The sequence below is a fragment of the Cyrtonyx montezumae genome, unplaced genomic scaffold (genome assembly GCF_038088225.1).
Source record: "Cyrtonyx montezumae isolate F1298 unplaced genomic scaffold, pur_monq_1.0 scaffold_16, whole genome shotgun sequence".
Taxonomy (NCBI): Eukaryota; Metazoa; Chordata; class Aves; order Galliformes; family Odontophoridae; genus Cyrtonyx; species Cyrtonyx montezumae.
Genome location: NW_027071892.1, coordinates 9,493,412 through 9,520,140, shown reverse-complemented (window position 1 = coordinate 9,520,140; position 26,729 = coordinate 9,493,412). Strand labels below are relative to the sequence as shown.

The 26,729-nt window shown below is 47.5% G+C and overlaps 1 protein-coding gene across 2 annotated transcripts; it reads right to left on the bottom strand.

Moving 5' to 3' along the window:
• Window positions 1–4,490: 4,490 nt before the first annotated feature.
• Window positions 4,491–16,845, bottom strand: ZNF598 (zinc finger protein 598, E3 ubiquitin ligase). 2 transcript variants are annotated; one of them, XM_065732705.1, is made up of 12 exons: window positions 16,603–16,845; window positions 14,177–14,289; window positions 12,717–12,846; window positions 10,576–10,787; window positions 10,080–10,297; window positions 9,890–10,007; window positions 8,688–8,866; window positions 7,468–7,540; window positions 6,072–6,832; window positions 5,502–5,637; window positions 5,121–5,265; window positions 4,491–4,876 (listed from the first exon to the last, which is right to left on the bottom strand). In XM_065732705.1, exons 1-12 carry the CDS (start codon window positions 16,801–16,803, stop codon window positions 4,529–4,531), a joined length of 2,634 nt encoding a protein of 877 aa, XP_065588777.1. In that variant the 5' UTR covers window positions 16,804–16,845; the 3' UTR covers window positions 4,491–4,528. The 2 variants fall into 2 exon arrangements, with proteins under 2 accessions (XP_065588777.1, XP_065588778.1); XM_065732706.1 differs by having other exon boundaries at window positions 7,468–7,537.
• Window positions 16,846–26,729: the final 9,884 nt, after the last annotated feature.

Here is a 26,729-nt window from a genome sequence, read left to right as displayed (position 1 = left end):
AGCTGCTGCCCTGCTGATGGAGGAGGCTCCTGGAGCTGATGCAAGAAGCAAGAAAAGTGCCCTGGGGGTGTCTGCAGTCAGCCTCTGCTGGTTGAGGTAGGTGAGCAGTGAGAAATTGGTGCATTGAGTGGAGACACCCAAACCCCAGTAGAATATAAGCCTAAGTTAATTCTCTGACCCTTGTGATTTTTCTAGAGCCAGTCTTGCTGAAAAAAAAAAATAAGGGCAAAAGATTTTAATACAGGGTACAGTAGAACTGTAGCAATATTTTCCTTAGAGGGAACACTGAAATTTTAGCAGCACAAACAGTACTTGTGTTAATATTTTAGCAAAATTATAATCAATTTAAATGTTTAAATTGATTGTATGTGAGATAATGTTTGTTCGGTACATTGTATTTTTTCTAACTATATAACTGTTCCAGAGTTTCCTTGTAACTGTAAAGAACTAAAGTTCTGTCTGACTGCAAGAAGTGTCCTGATCAGTGGTGTAAACGTGCTGAATATTACAACATCTGAATGTATGCACCCCAGGCCTACATTGCATTTCTTTTCTTCCCACCCCGTGGCCGTGGGACATGGACCCACACAGCCCCATGCCATCACAGACCTAAAAGCAGTCACTGCAGCATGGGGACGACAGCAGCACAGCTGTGGCTTCATCCCCAGGCTGTGCACCATTGTTCCTCTCGAGGTCAGCTTCTCCTTACAGTCATTGCTCCCCAGAATTTGTTGTTACGTTTGAATTCTGCTTAGCGCTGTGAGGACCTGGATGTGCTGTACTCAGCAGGAGACGAGGAGGAAGGGGCTTGGGAGCCTGGGTTTCCTGGCAGGGCTGTGGTGCAGGAAGTCCCTCTGTTGGTGCAGTCTTTGCAGGCAGCAGTGATGAGGTCACCACAGTCACTCCTCAGTCTGCGTCAGGGTGGGAAAAAATGTAATTAACGTGGCAGTGTGACACCTAAGATACTCACGCCTTGGAAACAGCAGTTACCACCTTGAAGGAAAAACATTTTCTGGTTTGTTGGTGACTGTTGCTCAGCTCCTGTGTAATTCCCCATCCCCCCCAGTGACAGCACAGGGCCCCACTGAATTAAAACCTTAATTAAAGGAAGTGTGAGACACCGGCAGTGTCCCTGGCCACGATGACACATGCCTGCCCCTCGCACGGGCCCTGTTTCCAAGCGCTTTGTGAGGCCCTGCAGTGCTCCTGCTGTCTGCTCTGTGTTGTGGTGCTGTGTTAACTGTTAGAGCACCTTCATGGTGTCTGTGATGGGTTGGTCAGACTGCGTGCAGGTATGGGCTGTAGCAGCACAGCCTCGTGGGCTCACGGTCAGAGAATTATTTTGTCCCCACAGTATCTCTTGAGGTTCAGACAGTCTTAACCATCACTCTTCACACTTCTTCCACCCTCTTTCTTCCTTCCTGTAAATTCACCGTTGTACAGTGGACAATAGCTGCTTTCCCTGTGCCCCTCCAGAGCTGAATCTGGGCGTAAAGAATAGACCGTGAACAAACCCGTACTTATCCTTCCTGCAGATTTATTCTGCCAGATCCTCGTGCTCCAGGCAGCTCTGTTGGGCCAACACAGGTACTTCTCAGTGCTGAAGTTAACCACATCGTGGTGGGTTTTTTTGCACGAACTTACACTTTAAGCACATTAGAAGAGGATTTGAAATAAATACATTAATTGGAAATTGCTTCTGGCATCTGAAGCTATGCCTAGCGAGGCAGAAGCTTTGCTTAACCAATACGTAGTAAAAACATCACCCCAACAACATGCTTCACCAACTCCCGCAGCTTAACCACGTCCATGAGCAGTTGGATTTGACCTGCTGTTTTGTCACAGCACTTACTGAGTTTCCCATTGGGCAAATTGTGGGTAGCTGCACAGCAGCGCTGAGAATCAGTTGATGCTACAGCAGTGACAGCTGCTCTTCACCAGAGTTATCTGTCCCACTCCTCAGCAGCACTGCCCCGTTCCCCCCACTCACATCTGCTGCCTTTCTGCAGCCACGAGTGCAGCTGAGTAGAATCAAACCAACCGTGGTCATTGTCTGCTATTAGTCCAAGTGTAGAATCAATATTCCTCTCTCTAAAAGCTGTGTATTTGCAGACGTCCTTTCAGCCTTCTTTGTTTTCCTGGGGGAGCAGACGAGTTCCACTCTGTTTTACTCACAGTGCTTTTCCAGATTGCATTTAGAAGCTGTATGTCCACCTCCCACCCCCGTGAGGCTCAGACACGGCCTTCACTGTACCGACTTGAGACCCAAGTTGAGCTGCCTGTATTTTGTTGCAATATGCATTTAAACCTCAGATTCTTTACAAGTTTTAATAACAAACCGATACCAAATGTGGTTTGCAGATTTAAGTTTCTTTGCAGATACCTCTGTACGAGCAGACCGCTTCCAGGAGTTGCAGTTGTCACTAACCTTACATGGATTGTAGTATAAAGTGGACTGTGTATGGAAATAAGTTAAAAATGTTTACAACTTTTGTACATATATATATATAAATATATATAAAAAAATATCTTTTGAGAGAGCAATCTGTGATGATGTATTTTCAGTGTCCGTGTACCAACTGCAACTTATTTTCAATAAAGAGTTTAAAATGAATAGAAGCAGCCTGAACAAATTTGGTAATGCTTTATTTAATCGGGTGAGCACAGGGAGCAAGGACACTGCATCGTCAGGCCAAGGAGACCGAGCGCCTCCAGGAAGCTTACAGCAGCACCACGAGTTCTCAACCTGCCAGCTGGGAACTTAATGCATTTGCTAACACAGGAGGACTGAAAAACAAGGGGAAGACGTCAGAAACTCCGCCAAGAGAAGATGCATTGTGTTTCCTCTGAGCTTTACAAACCCAAGGGGCAGGCAGGGGAAGGAGCGGACCACGGAGATCCGCTGCTGACTTGGGCAAGCTGGCATCAAATCTGGAGCACTGCGTGGTGGTGTCACACGTGTCACCCCGGGCTCTGCTCACGGCAGGAACACGGAGGCGCTGCTCCTCGCGGTGCATTCATGCATTTTATAAACAGCCATGCAGCCACACGATCCTCCCTCCCCCTTTCTGGGCATGCAGTCTGGCCCCTGCGCTGAATACAACACACTCAGGTATTGAAAACAGTCTGAATTGTTTGGAAAGAGAAACGAAAAGCACTTTGCAGCCTGACAGCAAGCAAAATTAACGAGTATAAGGCGAGGAAAAAAAACGCTGTAGCCAGGACTAGCTTTTCAGTAATAGTCTGAGCTCAATTTCATAGAAACGCTTATATAAAAGCAGTGTTTCCTCACTTAAAAATTACATAAATTAATCTCAACATGTTAAAAATAACTAAACCTGGTCTGCAAAGATGGGCGAGAATCAGATGCTTAACTATAGCCATGAAAGTGCACTGCGGGGAGGACATATCACTCCGTCACATCACAGCTGCTGCTGCAGAAGGTATTCCAGATGATGAATTGGTTCAACTCCTGTTTCCTAGAGGTGGAAGTTAGAGGTGGCAACGTGAGCAAAGCTACTGCAGACCAACATCACCGAGGGAGATACAGGATGTAAACACTCCATAGTCTGAACAAATTATCCTCGTTAGTGCAGACCACTGTAAACAGATAAATGCACTTAAAGGCACTGCAGATAAACACGGTCAGTGATCAGCAGCATTTAATGTCCCAATATGCCGTTGGTTGGAGCTACCACCATTAATAATACATCCAAGAAATAGAAACGTGGCAATCATTAAATAAAATCACCGTGAAGTGTGCTTTACAGAAAGTAAAGCCTTAACATTATTGTTCCACATGCAGTGCTACAAAATGAATTTCTCTAGAGAACATGTTACATAAAAGGTCAGAGGCAACTTCAAACCTCAGGTTCAACTAATCACACAGATCAGTCCAATTCTTCAAGTAGTAGAATTCACTCAGTTTTCAGACAGGAATATTCTTAGCTATACGAGCAGCCCAACGTTTACAGACACAACTGAAACAGCCCTATTCAGCAGCAAGGAGGAGCAATTCTGCATCTCGGCACCCCTGACTGCTTCGATTTCTGTGGTCACAGAAACAGCACAAAAATCAGAATATAAGGGAAGTCACTTCTGCTTCTATTCACTTCAGTGATTCAATATCTCCCCCCCACCTCCACTCCCACCCTTCCCTAGAGAAAGAAAACCCCCAAGCCAGATGTGTATTCCCCTATTGTGTCCCCAGTCAGACTTCAGATCAGAAAGTATTTTCTCAGCTATTGCGATACAGGAGAAAGGTGGCCCCCTGCCTGCACACCCTGCCATTTTGGCCTAATTCTACTCAGGCATTTTGGAAGCTCAGACTTTGGATGTTAATTAGCCACGGCACAGTCCAGTGATCCCTTTGCACAGTATTTATGAACAGCACTGAGAGGGCTCTCTAACAGTTACCTGTGTATCAGTACTCAACTGGCACCAGCTCTCAGCCACACTACACAGTCAAACCTCATTCCAAAAAGTGCATATTCATAGACAGAGAGTGCATTATTGGTCTTCGTAAGAGCTAACTGATGATTCTACTGATTGCTTGCAAGGAGGGGAACTCCTCATCCTCAATATGCAAAGCTTTATGAGTGACAATGTCCTGCTGTGTTAGTACTTGCTTACACGTTGGGCAGATGCAGCAGTCGAGATCAGAGTTGGAGTCCATCTGCCAAGCATTCTTTTTGTTCTTTTTGGATTTATTTGAACTTTGCTTTTCCTTGATTCTGAAATCGTTGTGAGCAGAAAGCAGTTCCTGTTGCTTCACTGTGTCTGGCAACAACACCAGCAGCTCGTTAAAAATTTTCCTGAAATTGTCTCCAAGCAGTTCTCGGCAACTTCTGTAGTACTGTGCTGCAGAAATCAGACCCTTCAGTGAAAAGAAAATTGGAATAGTTAGGCATCTAAAAAATAATAACCTGATTCATCTATAAAAAGATTCACGTGCTCCTGGGCCACACCACACTCACTGCTTTTCTGCTAGTGCTACAGAAGAGCTGTGGTGGAGCACAGAGTTAAAACCTCCATCCAATCCACTCACCAAACACAGACAGAGGCACTGCACGAACTGAGCAGAGGAGGGTTCAGGAAGGCAGAGGTTCCTGCCCACTCACCTGTCTGAACTGCCCAGAATGAGTTTTAAATTTATTGAACTTGGACTCATCACTTTGGAGGAATTCTTTAATGGATTGTATGAGCTGAATGTTCCTTTGCTGAAAGTTTTCAGGTATCAAGTATGACCCATGGCTGGATTTTGGCCTGCATTTGGGGGAAGAATAGCAATGCAATTTGATACTGCTTCACAGTGTGGAAATATGCTGCAGACATACATTACGTGACTATTCTCCCTTTCTCCACCCAACTACACGTGCAATTACTGTAAGTGGCACTTGGTTACAGTAATCCCTTCAGTGTTTGTGCTTCGTTTGAAGCTTCCATGGCGTATCTCAGATGCAATGTGTAAAGTAACTCTAACCAAAAGGACTTCTACTTACTCTTTCAAAGATGTAGTGACAGGTTCAGAGATACTGGTAGATGGAATAACAGCAAAACCTGGAGGGGGTTTACTAACAGGCACTGACAGTCCCGGAGGCGGAGGAGGAGTCTTTAAAAGCACCACAGTGTTAAAGCCTAAATGAAAAGCAGAAATGGGCAGGAAGTTAGAGCACATATCTGTGGCACCCACACACCAGCAAGTAAAATTAACACCACCAGTCTGACGTGCTCTCCAGAAGCATCAAGAAGTAAGGAGTCAACAGGGCAGTCATCACTATTTCAAAAGAAACCTAAATATTACAGAGGTGGAAATCTGCTGCCTTAACGTTCAGGTCAAGAATCACAGAATTGCTCAGGTTGGAAAAGACCTTCAACCATCATCAAGTCCAACTGCAATCTAACCACACTACCCTAACAACCCACTTCTAAATCGTGTCCCTGAGCTCAAGAAGCACTTCACAGCAGCTGATATTACTCTACAGAGGACTGCTACTCAGGCTGCCTTTTAACTTTAGCCACATTTCTCTAAGCTACAGCCAAGAAAGCTGCTGGTGCCCTGAAGTGCCTACCTGGTGGCGGTGGCATTCGAGCTGATCCTGAGCTCCCAAGAGCTGGGAAGTCTTCCTGAGGTAAAGGGCATTGGTTCGTCACTGTGGGCTTTTTAAGGCCAGGGGGCTCTTTGGGTGCACTACAGATCGCTAAGGGCTTTTCTGAATGACCATTCACGACAGCTGTGGATCTGTCAGAGGCGTGAAGAGCAGAAGCAGCGTTTGATGTCCGCTCTGCTTCTGGCAGCTTCTCAACACATGACCTGGGAAGCGAGGTCTCCTGTAACAGGTGTGGGGATGATGGTCTCTGCTTCTCAACCCCCATCCTCTTTTTCCTGCTCACTTTTGTGAAAGTTTGTGAGGTAGAAGCTGCCAGCAAGGATGATACATCAAACATTGTCGGTGCGTTCCTTATCTCCTGGGTTGTCAAGCCACTACTGGTGTCTTCATCATCCGACTGAGAGAGTTTATTGCTCTTCTTATTTCCTTTAGTGCTATTCAAGGAGTATGATTTTTTGGCTATCTGATTTACACAAGGGTTGCTAATGGCTTTGACCACATTTTTACTGGAACCACTGTTCCACGCAGATGTGATGTTAGTTACTGTTTTATTGTTAGGCCTCATTCTGGACACCAGAGCTGGAAAATCCTCCTCTTGAAAAGCTGTTTTCTTTGCAGTCGCTGTATATGTCAGAGACATCCCAGAAGAGACAGTGGGTGCTGCAGAGGACGACAAGCTTGGGAAATCCTCTTTAAGCTTAGCTGCTGCTAGCTGAGCAGAGCTGTGAGAAAGGAAAAGCACACCTAGTTACACCACCACTGCAGACAGCAAAACTCCACCAGGTGGAAGAGACTCCATGCCTGACTGCATTCTTTCTCAATCCATCACTTAGAGTGGCACAGCTGGCACAGCTGTGTTAACAGGATGCAAATTCTGCATCAAAGCAGTCTCGCTGGCCCTGCTGCCTTATCAGTGCTGCCTTAGCACACCTTACCCTGGCCAGCAGGCCATACACGTGTGCTTCTAGTGCATTCTAGTGTCCACATCCTGCAAAGACTCTATTCACAGACTTAGCCCATTTAACGAGATGATTTATTTTAAAACCCCAATAGTAAATGGCTCCCTCAAGATAAGCTACCAAGTTAAAAATGAGTGGAGTTAAGAATACTGAAAAGTTGCCTGTAACTGCAGCACACAAAAATAAAGAAAGAAATAAAATCAAGCTATGAACTGAAGCAACAGCCTATGCTGTTCATGCAGGCAGCTAACACAGGAACAGGTCAAAGCAGAAGGGGAACTGAGCGAGGGGAGCACCTGCAGTTCAAGAGATCTATAAAACTATTTCTTCCAGAAACACACAACCCACGTAAGTTTCTAAATCAGCTTTCTCATGGCTGCAGTTTTGAACAAACTTACCCTTGTAGAGGTCCCACTGCAGAACCAATTGCTGGAAAGTCATCTTGGCTTAAAGCACCATTAGCAGCTGCTTCTTTTGGGGGTATTGACAAAAAGAGCAAAGAAATATATTCAACTAAAATCCATCAGTTTCAAAGTGGAAGCTATCAACAAACATGACAGTAGCATTAACAAGCCCTATTTTCAGCAGCTGCTGATGTCACTGTCCTCTTGGAATGTCAGTTAATAAGTCCATGCATCACCATTTCCTTCAGTTAACCACATTCACCACTGTGACATCAGGCATACAGGCAATTCATGGAACTTAATGTGAGCAAAACACTGGTTGATAAGACAGTCTCTAGAGGATTCCTTCACAACTAAGAAGCCAATGCCCCTAGCTGCCTGCTCTACACTTCTCCCAGAGGCCAGCACTCAGCTGCCTGCACAGGGTTAGGACACACTGACTCAGTATGCCAATTCTCTGCTTGGAAAGCTGCTCCTCTGAGCTGTTCAACACCTCTACTGCACAGATGCTCACACTGCTAAGCAATGAGCGCCTGGGCAGTCAGCTTACATCAAAACATAAATCATTCCCAATTAGGATTTGTCTTAAAACGCAGTGCTGCGGACTGCATCAGCTTAAGAACAGATTGATAACAGCTTTGACACACATGCAGCAAAAGCTGGGCTAGCAGCAGGGTAAGACAGCCTTGCCTGCCATCCCCAGCTGAGCTGTACCCATTAGATGACCGAGCTCTCAGCAGCTCTCAGCTCATTATGAAAGCATATACAGTTTGAGTAGGAATCCTGTTGTAGGAGCAATAAAACAGTGGAAAAGGGATTTGAAGCAACAGTAATATCAAAACAATTCTATTGACCAGTTACAAACTTTTACTGGGACTAACTTCATCCCAAGCATCACAATAAATCAGCTCCTGCAAGACAGAGCAGGAAAACAGGAATCCTAGATGACATTATTTGGACAAAATATCACAGATACAGTCATACCTTAACTATGTTTGGTATCTCTACCCAGCTTCATTTTAAGTATAGCTGGCTGTACAAATCCCAGCCCACTCAAGACACGCTTCACTGTAAACGTGTGTTGTTGGAGTAAGACTGCACAGCTCTCTCCATACCCACTGGCTTTGAGAACAACAATTTTGCCAGGCTGATCTCCAGAACCATCACCACACCTTCATACCTCCCTGCAGCTGCAGAATATGTTCAGCACTAACCTGCAGCTTCGTTTGAAGACTTTGGCACACGTTTGGAGCTGGCTACTTCAGAATCCCTCAAGTTCTCCTTTTTACCTCTGCTGCTGTCCTCTTTGTCTTCTACCCGTTTCTTCTCTTCCTGTCGTTTAGCAGCTACAGATGCCCTGACAGCTGCTGCAACGTCTCTGTCTTCTTCTTCCCTACAGGACAGGGCACATTTTCTTGGTAAAACAGCAAGGATTATAAGGCACCTCTGCCTCACTACACCTACTGTCTCTACAGTAAGCTCTGATGGCTGTCCCTGGCCTTGTGCTGCCACCTGCTGAGAAGACTGAAACAAACCCACTCTTCCAATGCACCCTTGGCTAGTGAGACAGGCAACATCTAACCTCGGGATCTGCAGGTTCTATGTGTGGTTATAACAATCCAGGACAGAAGAAATCAACTGGAGTGAACTGGGAGAGACAGTACCAAGAATGCTAGCAGACACCTACTTCTCCCATTTTCAAATGTAAAGTCTTATTTGTAGACCAAAGAAATTATTTGAAATATGGCTCAAACTCTCAATGAATGCAAAATCCAAATGTGACACCCACATGTAAAGGTGTTCAGAGATGGACTTCTTTCCCAGTGAAATTACCAGTAAGGAACCAGCTGACTATCCAGTGAGAAAAAGAAAAACAGAGGTGCAGTATGTAAAAAGCACTTAGGTCTTGTATGCGTGAAATGAGAGAAATAAATGCAAACTTTCATATCAATACTTAACCCTCTTCTTTCTCCAAAGTACTCAGTCTGGCCACACAGAGATCTGTTTGTTCAATGAAAAGCATGGGCCTTAGAATAGAAACTTCACGGCTACCCAGACCAAAAGGTCCATTAAACCTCCAAAGATTTATCACTTCCTTTGGAAAAATCTTTTTAAAAAGAAGTTAGCACAAACATAGTTGCTGAAATTAATTAAGAATTCTGATTTCAGTTATCCCACGTGGTGAAGATTACAGTGTTTGCTTTCTTTGGCAAGCCCAGGAAGCATACCCAGAGTAATTTCACTTTCAGCAGGCACACAGCCAGCACGACGGCTCAGACTGAAAACTAACTGCTCTCAGTTAAGGGTTCATTACAGAAGCTTCCAAACTTCGTCCCTGCTTCCTTCCAACCTGTTAATTGCCAAGTAAGAAACGACACTAATCAGCAACAGAAATGCACACAGTGCTGTTACTCACCTCTTGTATCTCCAGCTGCCTCTTCTGTTCTGCTGACTTCCTCGGCCACCCAATCTGCCTGACCTCCCTTGCCTGTTGTACCTGTCAACTTCTTCATAGTCCTCTCCACCTATAACACCTGATCAAGAGGGACAGTTATTAAAGCATGAAGACGCCCCTGGCCATCGCAACACCCCCCAGCCACACTCACCCTCGTTTCTCCTCTGGTGCCGGGGAGCATAATTAAACTGAAGATCTATCTGCCGGTTCTGCCTGGCCTCAGCCCTGTTCTTGCTGTGGCAGGCCGTTTTGTGTGCTTTGTAGTCAATTTCAGTGCGGAAAGCATGGGTAAACTGCTCAGTACTGCACCGTCCCTCCTCGCAGAGGAAATGCTTTTCACGGAAGTGTTCGCGAAGGTATTCGTAATCGCTGGGGAAGGAAGAGAGGCCGAGCTGCAGCTCTGCAAGCATATCTCACTAATGGCACGTGGCTATCCTCCACTCCATCTGGTAACACTTAACATTAACACTGCTGAGGAAAACTTAAGTGAACTAGATAGAAACGGTTTAAGGAGCAGAAGAGCCTATAGCCAAACTGCTCCTGTTCCTGGACTCTCTTCAAGCATCACTTCAGGAAACCCAACACAAATCCAAACTATTCTCCTATAAAATTCAAGCTAAAAGAGAAATAAAACTATTTATGCAAACCTGTAGTACTCCTGAGCACCATCAGAGTCACAGAAGTGACAAAAATAGTGATCTCGTCTCAGATGTTTCAGTAGCTCATCGTTATCCAAGTAACGCTCGTCACAGAATTTACACAGGGGATGGCCACGATGAGAGGTGTCATCTGGATCTCCATGGATTCGATGGCGAGCAAGGTCCTTCCGAGTGTACCACTTCCTTTCGTATGTAAAGATCTGAAGAAATACACAGCATGGAATAAGCTAGGCTCTGCACACTTACTCGCTTGCAGGAGTCAAAGATCTGCTTTAAAAAGATGCAGCTTGACAGCTCACAACTCGAATTTTCAGTGACCAGGAAGCAAGATACAAGAGACAGATCCAAACTGCATCTCACTTCAGCCACCTCAAACATTGGGATAAGATCAACTTCACCCTTTCTCCTTTTGTGAGAACAATACTGTTCAGTGAACAAATTCTGCACTGTCAGCCAATCTTCTGCCCATATTAACACTGCTCTGGTAGGAAGGGTTCTGAAGATGCCAGAAAGATCAACATATCCTTGAGAACAGAACACCTTTTATTTCTTGTCTCTTTAACAAGGAATCTTAACTCACTCTGGGAAAAGGTTCACTTGCCTTAGCTAGCACTGACTGACCAAAGCTTCTGCAAGTTTAAGAACTTCTCTGCAGGGAGTACTGACAGCACAGAAGCTTTCTCCAAAATAAAAGGGTTTATTCAGTATTTTGAAATTAGAAGCCACACATTCTGCTAGTTTACTACTCCAGCACTGCCTACCTAGGCTGCCTGTGGAAGCACCTCATAAGCAGAGCTCAAAGGACATTGCAGCTAAAAGAAACTGCCTCGTCTTTCCCTTCCCTTGACTTAGCAGTAGTGATCTGAGATTCAAATCAGTTCCATGAAAACTAATCCTGCAAAAAAGATGCGCTGGTCTTCATATGAGTCTACCCTGACCCCTCCTGGATCCTCTGCTGCCCCCCTGGGCAACAAGCTACAGTTTGACCAGCATAAACTAACAGTGAAACCACGACATAAATGCATTTCCCTGATTCAGTATTCAATTGGTTTCAGAAAAAACAAATGTATGTACAAAACCACATGAAATGAGTTCTGTAAGTACATGCTCATGCATTAAATTCCCTCCTGCAACAATAAACAGTGCTGACAACTATCAGACACAAAGGTTAGCAGCCCCGGCATTCATTTAACAACAACGTCTGATTTTGCCTGACACATCATTGAGAAATACAGACAACAAACAACAAAAACCTGAGCTCCAGGGAAAGGTGGAATTCTGACTTCCAGGCTGAGCAATGTACTGCCTGACTGACAGAACAGCAGCTGTCCTGAGCAAAATTCCAATGGGCTAAGAAACAACAAAAAAAGGCAATGATGGTGATAGTAAGAGGAGTAGTCTTAAGGCTCAGGACACTGAGGCCACTCAGCTCTCCACCAAGTGCTTCATCCTTACATTTCAAACCAGCCCTGCTCGCGTTGTGTGTGAGTACATCAGACACGGCAGACCTCATCTGCACACACTCACGTTTCCCTTTCCAATCAAATCAACAAGATGCAGGAAATTCGCCGTGAACAAATATGTATATCTCATTAAACCAGCAAGATGGATCCTCATCCTGTACGTGATTCAACTGTAAATCCTACACTGACTCTGATCTGAGAGAGAAATCCATCGCTCCATGACGCACTCTGCTTTCTGAACCACCATTAATATTTTCTAAGTCACAGATTTAATTCCTAAAGTCCTCGTAAGTCCTCAAAGATACCTAAATCACTACAGTAAGAGCTGTAACAAAGCCTGTCTACAACTCAGGATTCACTTCCTGTCAGATAGATAGGGTTTGGTATTTACAGGCATCGTGGGGGAGGAGCTAACCTTCGAAGCTCATTAATATGGTGGGGTTTAATTTAAAACATAATCCATTTAGAACCTTCAGGCCTCTTTCATTAATCAGTTTATGAAAGAAGAAAGCCTCAGATAAAACAACTGACCTGACTGCAGGCAGGCAAAAGAAACTTCAACAGCAGTGGTACTGTTCAGCATCTCCTTCTTCCCAGCTCCCATGTGCAGGTCACATAAGGAACCACCCTCTCCTTCCCACACATTAAAGCGTAAAACTGACTCACCTTTAAGTGTTTAACACAGAGTTTGCAACAGAAGAGTTCATGCTGCTTTCTCATGTGCTGTTCCAGATCTGCAAAGGTATTGAATGGCTTCAAATCTGGACATAAAAAGCATTCATGCTGCAGCAGCTTCCTGAGGGACAAAGGAAGATTTGCCAAAAGTTATCCAGTTCCCTCTCAGCAACCTGAAATCTTTATCGAAAGATAATCATTCTGTCCATGGCACAATTCTGCACTCTTATTGCTCCCCCAGCTATCTGTGATGAGGTTAGCATTCTGTTTAGTCCAAGAATACTTTTTGGTCAGGAACAGAAGAGAACGAAGTACACGGAGGCCTGAACCTTAAGAAGGGAGCTGAGCAGTGCTGCCAGCAGCACACCACCAGCACACAGCCTGCAAGAGGACAGGAGCACGTCTGTACTGCTCACTCCTGCCTGAACAAAGATTCAGCTGATGTGGGCTATGTTCACATCTAAATTAGTTATGCTTTATACTGTCAGCAACTGAAGCACATGATGGGGTGGGGAGATAAAAAGCAATAGGAAAGGAGGAAAAGACGTAAGCACAATTCCCAACAAGAGCTAAAGGCAGAGCACTGGACTCAGTGGGAGCCCCCACTCACTCACACTTGATTACCATCCTGTGGGCAGCGATCTCAGCAGCCCTCCACAAATCCTGTCATCAAAACTAATTCCCAGGGCTGGTGTAATTAATCAGAACATGCTTCCAACTGCTTCTCCTCACCAAAACCCACTGCCCAACCTCATGAAATGGAAATTATAAAGGCATCACGAAGGTGCATTTTCAGCCTGGATCACATACAATGCACTGCTCTCCAAGAAAGTGGGACCACCCACTATCCGGTTTCACTGTTTCCCTCTTCTTTCACTTCCTGTGGTCTTAAGTAAAGTTTGAGATTCCCAATTAAACGCATTACGAAAAATATTTCCAGAGCATGATGCCGAAGCCACACTTTTACCATCCCTTTAACTTCATTTGCACCTTTTTTCTCACCCATTTATAACCAAGACCTCTGTAAGAAGAGGACACTTCTTTTCATATGACATATGGTACAATTGGTTTTGATTACTCCTTATGCAACACTGTAACAGCAATTTTGCCTTTACTAATTTACACAGCAGCCACGCAAGGAATGAAGAGCCTTCCAGCAAGCTGGCCATTGGTAAAGAAGCAAAAAGCAACTTCTGCTGGCAGAGCTTCTGTACACCTAACAAAGGAGCTGCTCCCTCCACAGCTATGGCACAGAGCTCCCACCAGCTGTGCTGTCCTCATCCCACCAAAGCCACCTGTGCTGCCCAGCGACCAATGGCCACTGCACCAAAGTCACCAATTCCATAAAATAAAACCACGTCGCTCTATCAGGGCTCACACTTCTGGCCACACAGCACAGCTCACAACGTGATGTTTTAGGGTCAGGTTACAGAAGGGATTCTCGTACTTACTTGTACAGCGCATAAACTTCTCCATCTGTAAAATAAATGTCGTACTTCTTCTCATGCTGCAACTTGCTCAGTGCTATCGTCGAGAAAGACGTAAGCTTCCGCCCAAAGACGACCTACAGGCAACACAACACGGGGATCAGGGGGGGCTCCCATGGGCTGTGCAGTATTTGGGCTGGCAGGTGAACTCAAGCTTTGTTTGTTGGGATCTCACCATAGCCAAAGGCTCAGGCAACAGGACCAGAGCTGTGTGTCACCACTGCTCCCCACAGCCCTCAGCTGAGCAACTGCCACTGCTTATCAGCTTCCAGCAAGAGCAGTGCGTAGGGTGGGTTGGACTTGCCTGGTCTTTGGATTTTGAACTAGATTAGGAAACTCTTTTATGATGCTTGGCTACTCCAACCACGCACATGGGGCATAAATATCTCCAAGCAATGCAACCCACTCGTTGCCCGGAGACCCGTGCTCAGCCACCTCCTATCTCCCAACAGGAAACCACACAAAGGTGGAGCCTGCCAGGGAAAATGACACCACTCAGGGTCTGTCGGGGAGACCACTGCCTCCTCTTTCCTCAAATATCAGTGAAGTGAGGGAAAATCCTACACCACTTCCCAACTTATTTGTATGGTGCCTCCATTCCAGCAGAGCCTGGTTGCTCACACTGCTGTCTGCTGCACAACATTCCCAGTTTGAGCGGTGCTGGGGTAGCAGCAACACTCATGGAACAGCTGTTACAGAATACAGGTGCAGTTTAGTTTTGTTCAGCTGCTCTTCTACCCCTGCTGGGGTGAAACACCTTGAAGCAAACCTTCTGGGTTGGTGTTTTTTTTCTGGTTAGATTAGTTTTTAAAGCTTTCTTTACAGTAAGGCTACTATTAAAATCTACTGAATTTGTTTCTGTAAAGCTCACTTCCATTTCAACCTGAAGAAAGTTAAAGAAGGGAAGAATGAGCTGCAGAACGCAGATCTTATCACTGGAGTCCATCACAGGTTCCTGCAGCAGTCCCAAGGACAAACACATGTGTAACAAACACACTGACCAGTCCTCTGAGCCTGACCCAAGGACACATCACGGTGACTTCACAGGCCAACAAACAATCCTGCCTAACTCCAGCACAGCAATTACACACCACTGAGAGCACACATTACCATAACAAGTATATCCTGCTTTCTCCTCCATCACGTAGCGATGCCAGCCATCTTTAAAGTTATTCCCATTTCCTCTGTGCATCATGCTGTGACATGGTCCAGCCTACCCTCATCAGTACAGCACCAGATGAGATGTGGTGAGCTATATGTGTCTCTTCTAACTCCACACGCTAGCCAAGTGAACAGGTCCTGGTTTAGATCCTACATACTCATTCAGTTCATTTGAAGGCATGTGGTGTGACACATGCTGGCCTGCATCTCTTTTCTTGGGGCAGAGAGATGGACAGACTAAACAGTGTTATAGTGGTACTTGGGCATGAAGGAAACAAAGGAAAAAAAAAGAAGTGCACTGCCATTTAGAAGGACTTCTCACACAACTATAACAAAGGGATCATTTTTAACAATTAACAAATGAGAGTAAAAGATGGCTTAACGAATTGAAGTTCACCAACTGTTATAAAACCAGAGTGCTCACAGTCCATTTGTGATTGTGAGACAAGTGGTTTTATGGCAGCAGGGCAACATCACAGCTTGCTTCCTCCTAAGAGAAGAGGTGTGCAAAGAAATCATGGCCTTCAGCTGCGCCAGGGGAAGCTCAGGTTGGCTACTGGCACTGCTGCCCAGGGAGGGGATGGGGTCACCATCCCTGGAGGTGTTAAGAACTGTGGAGATGTGGCACTGAGGGCCAGTGGGCACAGTGGGATGGGTCGGGGTTGGACTTGGGGATCTCAGAGGTTTTTTTTCTGATCTTAACGATTCTATGGTAAATTCAACTCCAAAGGTGATCTGCATCCTTCCCTACACAGACGCTGCTCATGTGCAAGCGAGCTCAGTTTAAAGACCAAACCCAACACAGCAAAACCACGGCATTTCCATCACCCACCAACTCAGATCTTCGGAGATCTTCAGCCCCATCCGAGCACCATGGGAAGCAGCCGGAGCGAGGTGGCCAACCCCTCCTCCGGGACACGGGCTTCACTTTGTCTCCTGCACCACCTCGCCGTGATTTCTCACCCAGCTCAGCAGCAGCTCTTCTCCTCTCACGGTACCCGTTCTTCCCCGCATCTCTCCTCGCAGTCCCGGCTCTTACAGCCGCCCCACAGCGAAGTATCCCCAACCCCTGCGCCAGACCCTGGGCCCCATCCCCGCCGCGTGGCGACGCGACGAGCAACCAAAGCACAACGGGAACGAGGGGCACCGCCTCGGGATCAACCTGCCCAGCGCTGCGACCGCCGCCTCCACCCCCCCCACCCCCGTCCCCGTCCCCGCCGCGGCCTCACCTGGCCCAGCTCCTCCCGGCACACGGCGCAGTACCGCACGCCGCACAGCGCCCGCATCCGCACCGAGCAGCGGTAGCAGATGGGGTGATCGCAGCGGCCCAGGGCCACCACCTCCAGCTCCCCGCAGCACAGCACGCACGGGCCCTCCGCCGGCCCCAACGCCGCCGCCGCCACGCCCGAGGCCGAGGCCGAGGCGGCCATGGCGGCGCCGACCCGCCGCGGCCTAGGCCCAGCACAGCCTAGCAACCGCCAGCACCATCGAGAGGAAGCCTAGAGCGCCGCCCTGGACAGGACGCTCGCGCTGCGACTCTCTGCCCGATCGCCGACCATAGAGAGCCGCATCCGCCGCGCCACCCATAGAGTTTTTGGCTAGAGCGCCGCCTCGCGCTCCTGGTTATCCTCCGAAGACATCCGGTGCGCCGCTCCGCCTGGCGCCACCCCGCGTCCTCCGGCGTGGGACCGCGGAGATCGACGCCGGGGTTCTCCCGGTCCTCGGGACCCCGACCGTGGAGCAGCGTCGCCTGCAGCGTCTCCGTGCTAGGTCCCCTCCCGCTGCGTGGGCCGAATTTTGGCTGGTTCTAGGTGGAGTCGGGCTCCGCCATCCTCCTCTGTGCCTTCCAGCTCGGGATGCTCTGTGATTCTGTCGTGGTTCGGGCTCTGTTTTGCCCCGGTGGTGTACGCAGCCTCACGGTGGATGCATGAGGCCAGCGGCTCCGCCTCGGGATCGGATTTTGTCTTAGAATCATTGAAATCGGAGAAGACCTCCAAGATCCTCAAGCCCAGCCCCAACCCGTCCCACCGCGTCCCTGAGCTCCACATCCACGCAGCTCTTGAGCTCCTCCAGGGACGGTGACCCCATCCCTCCCTGGGCGAAAGTGCTCTTTCGGAGGAGAACCATTTCTCAATACCCAGCCTGAACCTGGGCACGCTGCTGGCTCACGTTCAGTGGCTGTCAACCGACACTCCCAGATCCTTTTCCTCTTTCTGCGCAGCTCTCAACCACTCTGCCCCACGCCTGCAGCAATGCACGGAGTTGTTGTGAGCTTAGTGCAGGACCTGGCACTCGGCCGTGCTGAAGCTCAGCTTGTTCACCTCAGCTCGTACATGTAAGCCCATCCAGATCTCTCCACAAGGCTTTCCTGCCCTCAGATCAACACTTCCTCCCAACTTGGTGTCGTCTGCAATTTTACAGGGGATGCACTCATCCATAAGAAGGGGATTTCACAGGTGTCAAAAAACTCCCCAAAACGTACATAAAATTCTATATAAAATTAAATGTTGCACACATTAGGACAGTAACACAAATAGGTCATATCAGTGTTAACACATATGTTAGTTACAGTGTTTAGAGGAAAATGATGTTGTTTGGGTATGTGCCGCAGGCAGTGATTCATGCGTTCAGTATCTGAGCACACGACAGCTGCCCGGTGCTTCAGGAACGAGGTAATGGAGCTCGAGTTGATCGTCCACACGTCAGGTTGTTGGCAGAGGAACCTGTGCTCCAGCGTTTGCTCTCAGGATTGATCTCACCTTTTAAAGGTCGCCGTGTCATGCTGGTGCTCAGAGAGCAGAGCCGCAGCCCCTCAGACAGAAGAGGGTGCTCCAGGAGCACTGAGAGCAGAGGCTCAGCAGCCATGTTCCTCTGGAGGAGAAGTCAAAATGCATAAATGCTGTTGGGATGTGGCACAGAGATGGTACAAGCTGGTTTTTTTTTTTTTTTTTTCAGACTTCCATGATGTCCCATCTTTCCTTCTCCTGGATTCTCACAGAGTATTCTGAGCAGAGCCAATTTCTTTTCCACCTGTGAAAAATTAGAGCAGATCCCCTACAAAGACAGGAATTCTGCTGCTGGGTCTGTCAAAAAGACCAAAGAAAGACCAAGGTCTTGGCACAGGGTGCTTGTCCTACCACATCATCATATGTGTCACCAGAGGAGCATCATGTCACTGCAATTAGCAAACATTCCTGGAGTCCCATCCCTTGAGTCAAGGCTGCCATCTGTCCTGGAAATGACACAGTAGTCCCATTATTTATGGGCCCCTCCCGGGAGTGGTGTTAGAGGGACCTGAGGAGTGATCCCAGGACAGCAGATCCCATACTGAAGGAGGTATGTGGTGGACAGGCACCCGGCTGACTTGGTGGCACAACATGTTAACTTTGTGATAAAACATCTCAAAATTAACTCATTTTTCTAAGAAGGGAAACAGTGACAAACTGTATGAAGTCACACATTAAAATGTACGATAGGTTCTTAGGATCTACTCTCATTCATCATTGCTAGCTGGAAGCCTGGATGAGCAGCACCTCCATCATTCAGATCTGCTTTCTTTACACTGAATTCCTTGTCAGTTGACTTAAAAGAGGGTCTTCATTTCTCTGGTGCATCCGTGATCAATTTAAAAAACATAGTGAGTCCATCACAATGTGTCACGATGTTATCTCATCCAACACCAGCAGCACTGAGCAACATCTATGCTGTAGAATAAATGAAATAATAGATGAGATGAGTATTTTGGAAAACAGATCAACTAAGTAATTCCACGTTTTGGGTCGTTGTGTACAACAGGTAATATTTACTTCCTCCTAAAGAGACCCATTTATCACACTTCAAAGTAGAGAGCAGATAATCGACACCGAAGTGGGTTTGGGTGGGGCTGTATGAAATAATTAGGAATGGCCGAGGATGTTGGTTGCAATTACTTCAGGAAATGTAGACCCCCCCCCTCCGAATTAATGATACTGTTGAAAATGTTTTTGTGTCCAAACTGCATCACACCATTTTGGAGAGCAATTAGCACGAAATGAGATGGAGGCTGCCGACAGTAATGTGCTGTCTTAAGTGTCACTCGTCTGTGAAATTACGCAAGTACCCCAGCGCTATGGCCGAGCTTAGGATAATAAATACACCTGCATAATTAGGCTTAAAAGTGATATTACTCATCACAACGAATGTTGTGACAAAGTCACAGGGCACAGCCGGAGTTTGTGCTTGGCAGATTTCAGCTCAAGGCTCTGGATTCTGTGGGTAGGGTTGGACTGCTGGTGGTTCTGTGTCCCTTTGTCGAATCCCATAGCAGTACAAGCTCACTTTTCCTACTGATTAGTTTGCATTCTCACTGAGTCTTTGGCTTCATAGTGAATGCAGGAAGTTTATTTCGAACAAAGAGTTGTACGGCGCAAACTTCAGGGCCAGCTCCTTCCCTGCCCTTTACAAGCACGATTTTAACAAACCCAATCCCCACACTCCTGGCTTCTGCAGCCTTCAGCAGAGCTCAGGTCTGCTTAACTCCTGCTTCTGGTCCTCGCTGCGTGGCTCTACCAAAGAGCAGGAACCCTTTGGCAGCTGTGTGCTGTCTCTGTGTGCAGGTGTAAAACGGAAGGAAAACCTCTGTGCCATCTCCATGTCATCACAGAAGATGCTCCTGCTCTCCTGACGTCTGGAACTCCAGCAAGAAGAACCAAGAATTGCTAAAAAGCCAATGCCCAAACTTTCATTTCCGAAGCCAGCTTTCGGCTCATTGTCATTCTGAAGAATCACACTGCCAGTGCCTGTGAGTCATGGGTGTGGATCAATTCATTTCGCGGCGCAAAGAGGTTTTTATAATAGTCTTCCAGTGGATTGAATCACTCTTTGCTGATGGCTTAAGGATGCTGGTTTATTTCTCTCTGGATTGCAGATGGAGTCCAGATCTGAGCACTACGTGTGACCCAAAACCATCAGGAGATGCAATCATATCTAATTAACTCAGCTTTGGTGTCTATTGCAAATATCTTGGTTGGTACTTGGCTCCATGTGTTGTCAAGATGGTGCTGCTTTCTCCCCAAAATGAAGGGTTAACACTGATGCTAGTGATATTTAATTTCTGTGCTTACTCCTCAAATATCACACAATAATATCAGAAGAAAAAGGCACTCTTTGAGTCATTTAATCAGCAATAAATATACTGCGGAATAATTGATAACCTGCAGATGAGCACAACAAATCCGTTTTATTCAGAAGAGCGACAGATCAAATATTTATGACTTACCACTAAAATACTGTCGGAGTGCAGACCTAAAGGTTATGCCTAAGATTAATTTCACCCTCACAGCTTGAGGCAGATGCGGCTCATTTGCAGTGGAGACACTTAGAGCCTGACACTGAGATATGCTCTCGTTGGATGGAGTTTCTCTTAAAAGTGATAACTTTCTCATTTTTCCTATATCTCCAGCACTTTGCTGAGCTCTCCCTGTTGCTCCCCTCTTGCCTCTTAGCTGTGGCACACTGCAACATGTTGTGCAGCTTGAAACGCTGCAGTGTTGACAGGTTTGGTCTTTTTTTTTCCACTCCCCATCTGGGATCAAACTGGTATCCGTGGGACTGATGGAGAAGTGCTCTGTTAGTTTCCCTGGTCTGCCATGACTTTTAAGGAGAGCTTGTTTTTGTTTTTGGGAGCTCAGTAGCGGAGAGGCACAACATGCTTTGCACAATTTCAGATTCCACGAGGGAATTTTCCTCCAAAATCTATATTTGAGAACAAACATAATTTGGTAATGCAAGCTTCTCTCTTCTGAAAAGCAGTGATTCCTTAAAGGGGGCGAGGAGCAGGGGGGGAACCATCCCTACGGCACAAACAGAGGCACATGCTGGGAAGCAGAGGTGTATTTTAAGGCATTTTAAGCCTGGTGGAAGGGTTTTCTTTAGCAGCTGCTCTCTGGAGGATGAGAGCACAGTAAGTGCAGCTAACGGAGGCACAGTGCCTCGACGGGAATTCAGAGAACAGCAGGGGGAAGAAGCACCATTAAGCTTTCAAGGTGAAGAGCTGACGTGCCAATTCCCAGAACAGGATGAGGGCCCAGGGAGAGTTTCCAACTAGCATTAAGGCAGCAAATGTCAATGGGCAAAGCAGAGCAGCTCGGCCGCTGTGGCCCCGTGGTTGTTTGTGCCACCATACCTGGTGTGGGCAGCAGGACAGTGCTTCCTGGTATTGCAGTGCAGTTGTAGCACATTTATTCTGCTCGCAGTGATGGTCCGTGATGCTATGTGCCTCCTTTCTATTATCTCTAAAGGCTTCACCACCACAGCTCCTAATCCAGCAGCATTCACAACAAACTAAACATGCTTCACCTGTACAGATTTGCTTACTGGCAAATTTGGTTCTCAGCTCCATGCCTTGGAGCTCTCCAATCACCTTCAATGCATATGGCTGCATGTGCAATCTAGCCTCAGCTAATTAAATGTCAGAAAAAATAGGAGAGCGCTTTGGGGTTGTGTGGGATTTGGTTGAGAGATCTCAGAGCTGTCAAAGAACAGATTGATTTCACAACTCTTCCCCCTTACAGTAAACATGCCTCTGACTGGAGCCAAATATACTCTGCATATACACATCTGAGTATTAGCTTGCTTTCGTTATTGAAAATTGCTTCCAGGAGAAAGACTGAATCATGGAATGGAGGGGGCTGAGAAATCTGCTTGCCTTAGACACAACCATTTGACAAAAGCTTTTCTTTTTTTTCCCCTGCTCTTCTACCTACTTTTCAGATTTTTGTCTTTGCTGCTTCCTTACTGCTTTTCAAAGGTGATGTCATAGTACATCCTTGTGATTTTTTATCACAACTCTCAGTGTTGGTGTGCCATGTCCATACTTCTCTTGGTGGTGCCATGTCAGAGAGTCACATTGGAGCTGATCTGCTCTGCAGAGCTGGGCCAGGCGGTGCCCACGAGCCCTATGTGCCTCTGCCCAGAGTTTGTCTCCCACCAGTGATTCAGTCAACCCCCCTCTGTACCTCGGTTTGAAGCAGAAATAAAACCACTGACTCAACTGGGTGCAGTGGGGCTTGATTACTCTCTCTACAGGGCTCTGAAATCTGCAGTGATCGGAGCAGTTAGGAGCTGGGTGCTGTGGTGTGAGCTCAGCTGCAGTTTGAGGGAACAAAGAAAGCTCCTTTGGCTCAGAGCAGAACTGTGCAAAAGGGCTGCGAGTCCGGGCTCTATTTTTTTTCAAGTTCAGTGCTAATGGATCCATTGTTTCATGTAAAGGTTTCTGCTGCTCTTGTAATAGCGTGTGTGACATTTGCAGCACGCTTTGTTCCATGAGCAAAGTAATTTGAGATAGTTTATTATCCTTTGGAGACTTCACTGCTCGCTGTTTAACTTCCATGTGACTGGACCCTGGAAGAATCTCTCAAAATAGTGCACGAGCCTAAAAATAGTGATGAATATGTTGTTTCTTAGGAATGAAATAATGAATGCAGGGCACTGTGATAGGAAGATCTGAAATGTTAGGAAACACCACTTACTGTTTCCTCTTTCTCTCCAGAGCCACCAGAGCACTCAGGATGCCTCGCTGAGCCAAGGTGCTGCTTGCTCACAGTGCAACGCTGCAGTTTGTTTGGATCAGCAAACAGGGGAACAAAGAAACAGCGTTTAATCAGCACGTTCTGAATCACTGGTGAGAGGAATCAATCCCGAACCTGAATTTATTACATTGGGATGTAGTGGGGATGTGAGGAGTGGCAGCTGTTATTGCGGGTCCTGCACGCTGCGTGGCTCATTCTGCTGAGCAGAACACATGGGCTGATCCAGCAGTGAGCTCTGCACTGGAAACCACCAGGGTTCACTGAGCACAGCTGTGGGAATTGTTTCTTCTTGCTGTCAAACTGCAGTCACTTGGGGTTGAAATAATACAGGAGTCAGTGAAGGCTGATCTGCAGTGATTTGGTGCAAGGAGTGTGAGGACCCAGAGTGATGGCCCTGGGCAGGCAGCAGAGAGCTGACCGTGCTCACCTCCTCTGCTGGGATCTGCACGTGTGGTCACTCAGGTGCTGAGCTTCACACCCCACCTGAAGGAAGGCTGTCTGCAGAAGCACTGCTTGTGCTGCCTCAGGGAGTGGCACTGCCCATGGAAGAGAAAAATGGAATGGAATAGGATGGGATGGGATGGGATGGGATGGGATGGGATGGGATGGGATGGGATTGGATGGGATGGGATGGGATGGGATGGGATGGGATGGGATGGGATGGGATGGGATGGGATGGGATGGGATGGGATGGGATGGGATGGGATGGAATGAATAAGTCCTGCTGGAAGGAACCTTCAAAACTCATCGAGTCCATCTGGCTACTTCAAGGCTAAACAAAAATTGAAACACATTACCGAGGGCATTGTCCAAACCAGGAGCAGAGCCCAGCACCTCCCTCTCCACTTCCCCTCCTCAGAAGGTTGCTGAGAGCAATGTGGTCACCTCTTGGCCTCCTTTTCTCCAGTCTGGACATTCTTAACTCTCTGCCTCAGCTTCCCAACCGAGTTGAGTTAGGATTGTAGCTCTGTAGAGTGCCCTATGGCCAGAGGAGGACAGGTTCTGTTCCTGTGTACATCCAAAATGATGCCTCTGTCCTCCCATTGAACACCCACAGCAAGATGCTGGAGAGCCCAAATGGCCAAGAAGTGCCATACACAGAGGAGCATTAATGTCTGAGAGTGCCAGAGACCCCATCATGTGTCTGGCCTTTTAAATTGCTTTGTTTTCATGCTCGGATGAGCTGCTAACCTTCCAATAAACACCAGAGTCATTATAATAAAAATGTGGAAAATGCTACCATTAAACCACGCTGGTTTATTTTCCAAGTGCCTCTTTCTGGGACATCAAATTCATTTAGATCATTCTCAAAAGCCACAAATCCTGAATGGGTGCAGTAATGCGTGTGGTGGGAGGCGAGAGCACAACGTGCGTTACATCGGGCGGCGGCAGGGCTCCAACAAGAGCTGTCTGGGTTTATTGCAGGAGTTAAGGCATGATGCTCAGGCTGCTCACCTCTCTTGCCCCCCAGTTTTGCAGACTGAAGCTCTGGTTCATGTTCTGGTGCTTGGGCCCTGCAGAGAAGGTGGAGAACCAAGCGTTGAGCCATGACCAGGAGAAAGAGTCTTCCCCTCACAAGAAGAAGTGTTTTGGTCCAAAAGTGAAGAAGAAGCAGCTTTCAGGAGCACAGCCAGGTGGTTAGATCCCACTCCTCTTCACCTCTACCAATTTAGAATAACTTCACCACGGGTTTGCTTGAGCAGTGGGAGAGTGGAGCAGTCCTGCCTCAGTCCTCATGCTGTTGATAAATGTGGTGCTGAGGTTCATCGTGTCAATTAAGTGAGAACATAGAAGGGGGGCTTCAAAGGGCTTGAGATTGTCTGCTTGGGTGAAAAGAAACCCCTGGAGTTGCAGGAGTGACCTGAAAGGCTGAAATCTTTATAGTGGGGACCACCTTGGAGCAGTGCAGCGTGAAACCTGCAGGCACAGCCAGGAGAGTTCAGTTCAGTTCCCAGGGAGCTTGTCAGTGTGACACGTTATTCAAGTTATACCAAAAATACATGGAGAAGACACTTCAGGCTGATGTCTGGGAATGCAAAATCATCTCTCTTGGTAGGAAGTTTGAGCCCACGTCTGCACATTGATGCAGCACAGCACAAGCTGCTGAGCTGCCTGCTTCATCGGGATGCAAATCTCTGCCTATTCCAGGCCTGACACTGTGTTGCTTGGGACCCTTGCTGTCAGGGTGAGAGGAAGTATAATGGCTTTTTATTGAAGGAAATAAACCTGACACTGCATGTCCCATCGTGATGGCCGGGGCTGCGATGTGACTGTGTGCTGTACTGCTGCCATTCATTAATGGCTTTGTTGAAACATGGGAGCAGTGCAGCCTTTCATCATATCCAGAGCACTCAAAGTGTGACAAAAATAGCCTGTCCATCAGCAATCTGCTCAGGGAAGATGGAGCCGGGCTCGGTCCTTATTGTAAATCTGTGTGCTTCCAAGAAGTTGCACCATGGAAAACTTTGACTCTTTGCCTCTGGATCAATAACAAAAACGTTTGCTGTTCTGCACATGTGACTTCTTGCACTCAGAATGGGAAAAGGGCAGATCCCTCCTCTTAGCAATTGGGAACTGCACTTCCTTCTGGATAGGCACAGAACCTCCATGTGCTGAGCATGTGGGGCACAAGAAAGCTTCACTTCCAAGGAACTGCCCACCATGGGCTGGAAGGAAGGGGCTGGGAGCTGGGTAAGGGGTGCTTGCCTGCATGGGGATGGGTTAAAACAACAGCAGAGAGTGAAATAGGTACACGGGAGCATGCAAAGTCCTGAGAGCAAAATGAATCAAGTTACTGTGTGGCTGGGGGAGCAGAGGTGGTTTAGGTGTAGATCAGTGTGATAAGCCAACAAATTGGGTAATGAACAGAAGGAACTAGAATTGCTCTGATGAGCATAGATTTGACCTACTTGGTTTTACTAGGGAATCTAGAGGGGAATAGTCACCTGAGGGAAGTTGTGAAATTGGTGGTGATAACCTACTTAAGAAGAACCGGGTTGCAGAAGAGGAGGGGCAGCAGAGCTCACAAACCCACTGCAAACAGCAGCGAATGCAAAACTGCAATAGGCTTTGGGGAAGAGAAGCACAAGTTGCAGAGAGTGTTGTTATGGTTCCTTCAGGACATGTCCCTGTGTCTTGCAGCTGACCCTCAGTGAGGCTGGCAGTGGGCACAGGTCCCTTCTGTGGTTCCTCACTTGCAGTCAGTTCAAGACATTTATCTTCCTTCAGCAATAAATGCTGCTTCTGTTGGGCTGGTCCTGGGACTGCAGGGGGAATGCAGAGCTGAAGAGAAGTGTGCAGGGCTGCGGATGGACACCTGGGACCATGCAGAGGATGCTCAAGGCTGAAGAGGGGAAGCTAAGACTTGCAATGAAAACCCTCAGGGCTGTGAAGAGGACCATAGAGACGGTGCTTGACCATGAGCTGTATGCCTGGGGAGATGCTCACGGATAGGAGAGATGCTGGAAGCTGTAGTGGAGATGCTTGGGGAGGTAAGGAGGATGCTCGAGGAGGAGAGGGATGCTTGAAGCTGCAGGGAGGATGCTCAGGGCGGCACGATTGATGCTCGGTACCGCAGGGGATGCTCACGAGGGACTCCCGGGACCTCAGGAGGGGTCGAGGAGGGGAGGGCGGCGGGGAGGAGGTCCGCGGGGCCGGGGCTGCCGGGGGCTGCCGGGGCGGAGCCGCGGGGTGCCCCTCCCGGCTCCGATATAAACCGGCGGGGCGCGGGCGCGGGGCTGCCTTCTCTGGGGCACCTGGGGCCGCCGAGACGCCTCCTGCCTGCAGCC

Bases quoted from the DNA above. Each gene is read 5' to 3' on its own strand.
- ZNF598 (XM_065732705.1), bottom strand. From the start codon at position 16,803: ATGGCCGCCTCGGCCTCGGCCTCGGGCGTGGCGGCGGCGGCGTTGGGG. The intron at 14,290-16,602 runs GTGAGGCCGCGG...TGTTGCCTGTAG, and splicing joins GCCGGGAGGAGCTGGGCCAG to GTCGTCTTTGGGCGGAAGCT. The intron at 10,298-10,575 runs GTTTGCATAAAT...TTCCTTCCCCAG, and splicing joins GGTGCTCAGGAGTACTACAG to CGATTACGAATACCTTCGCG.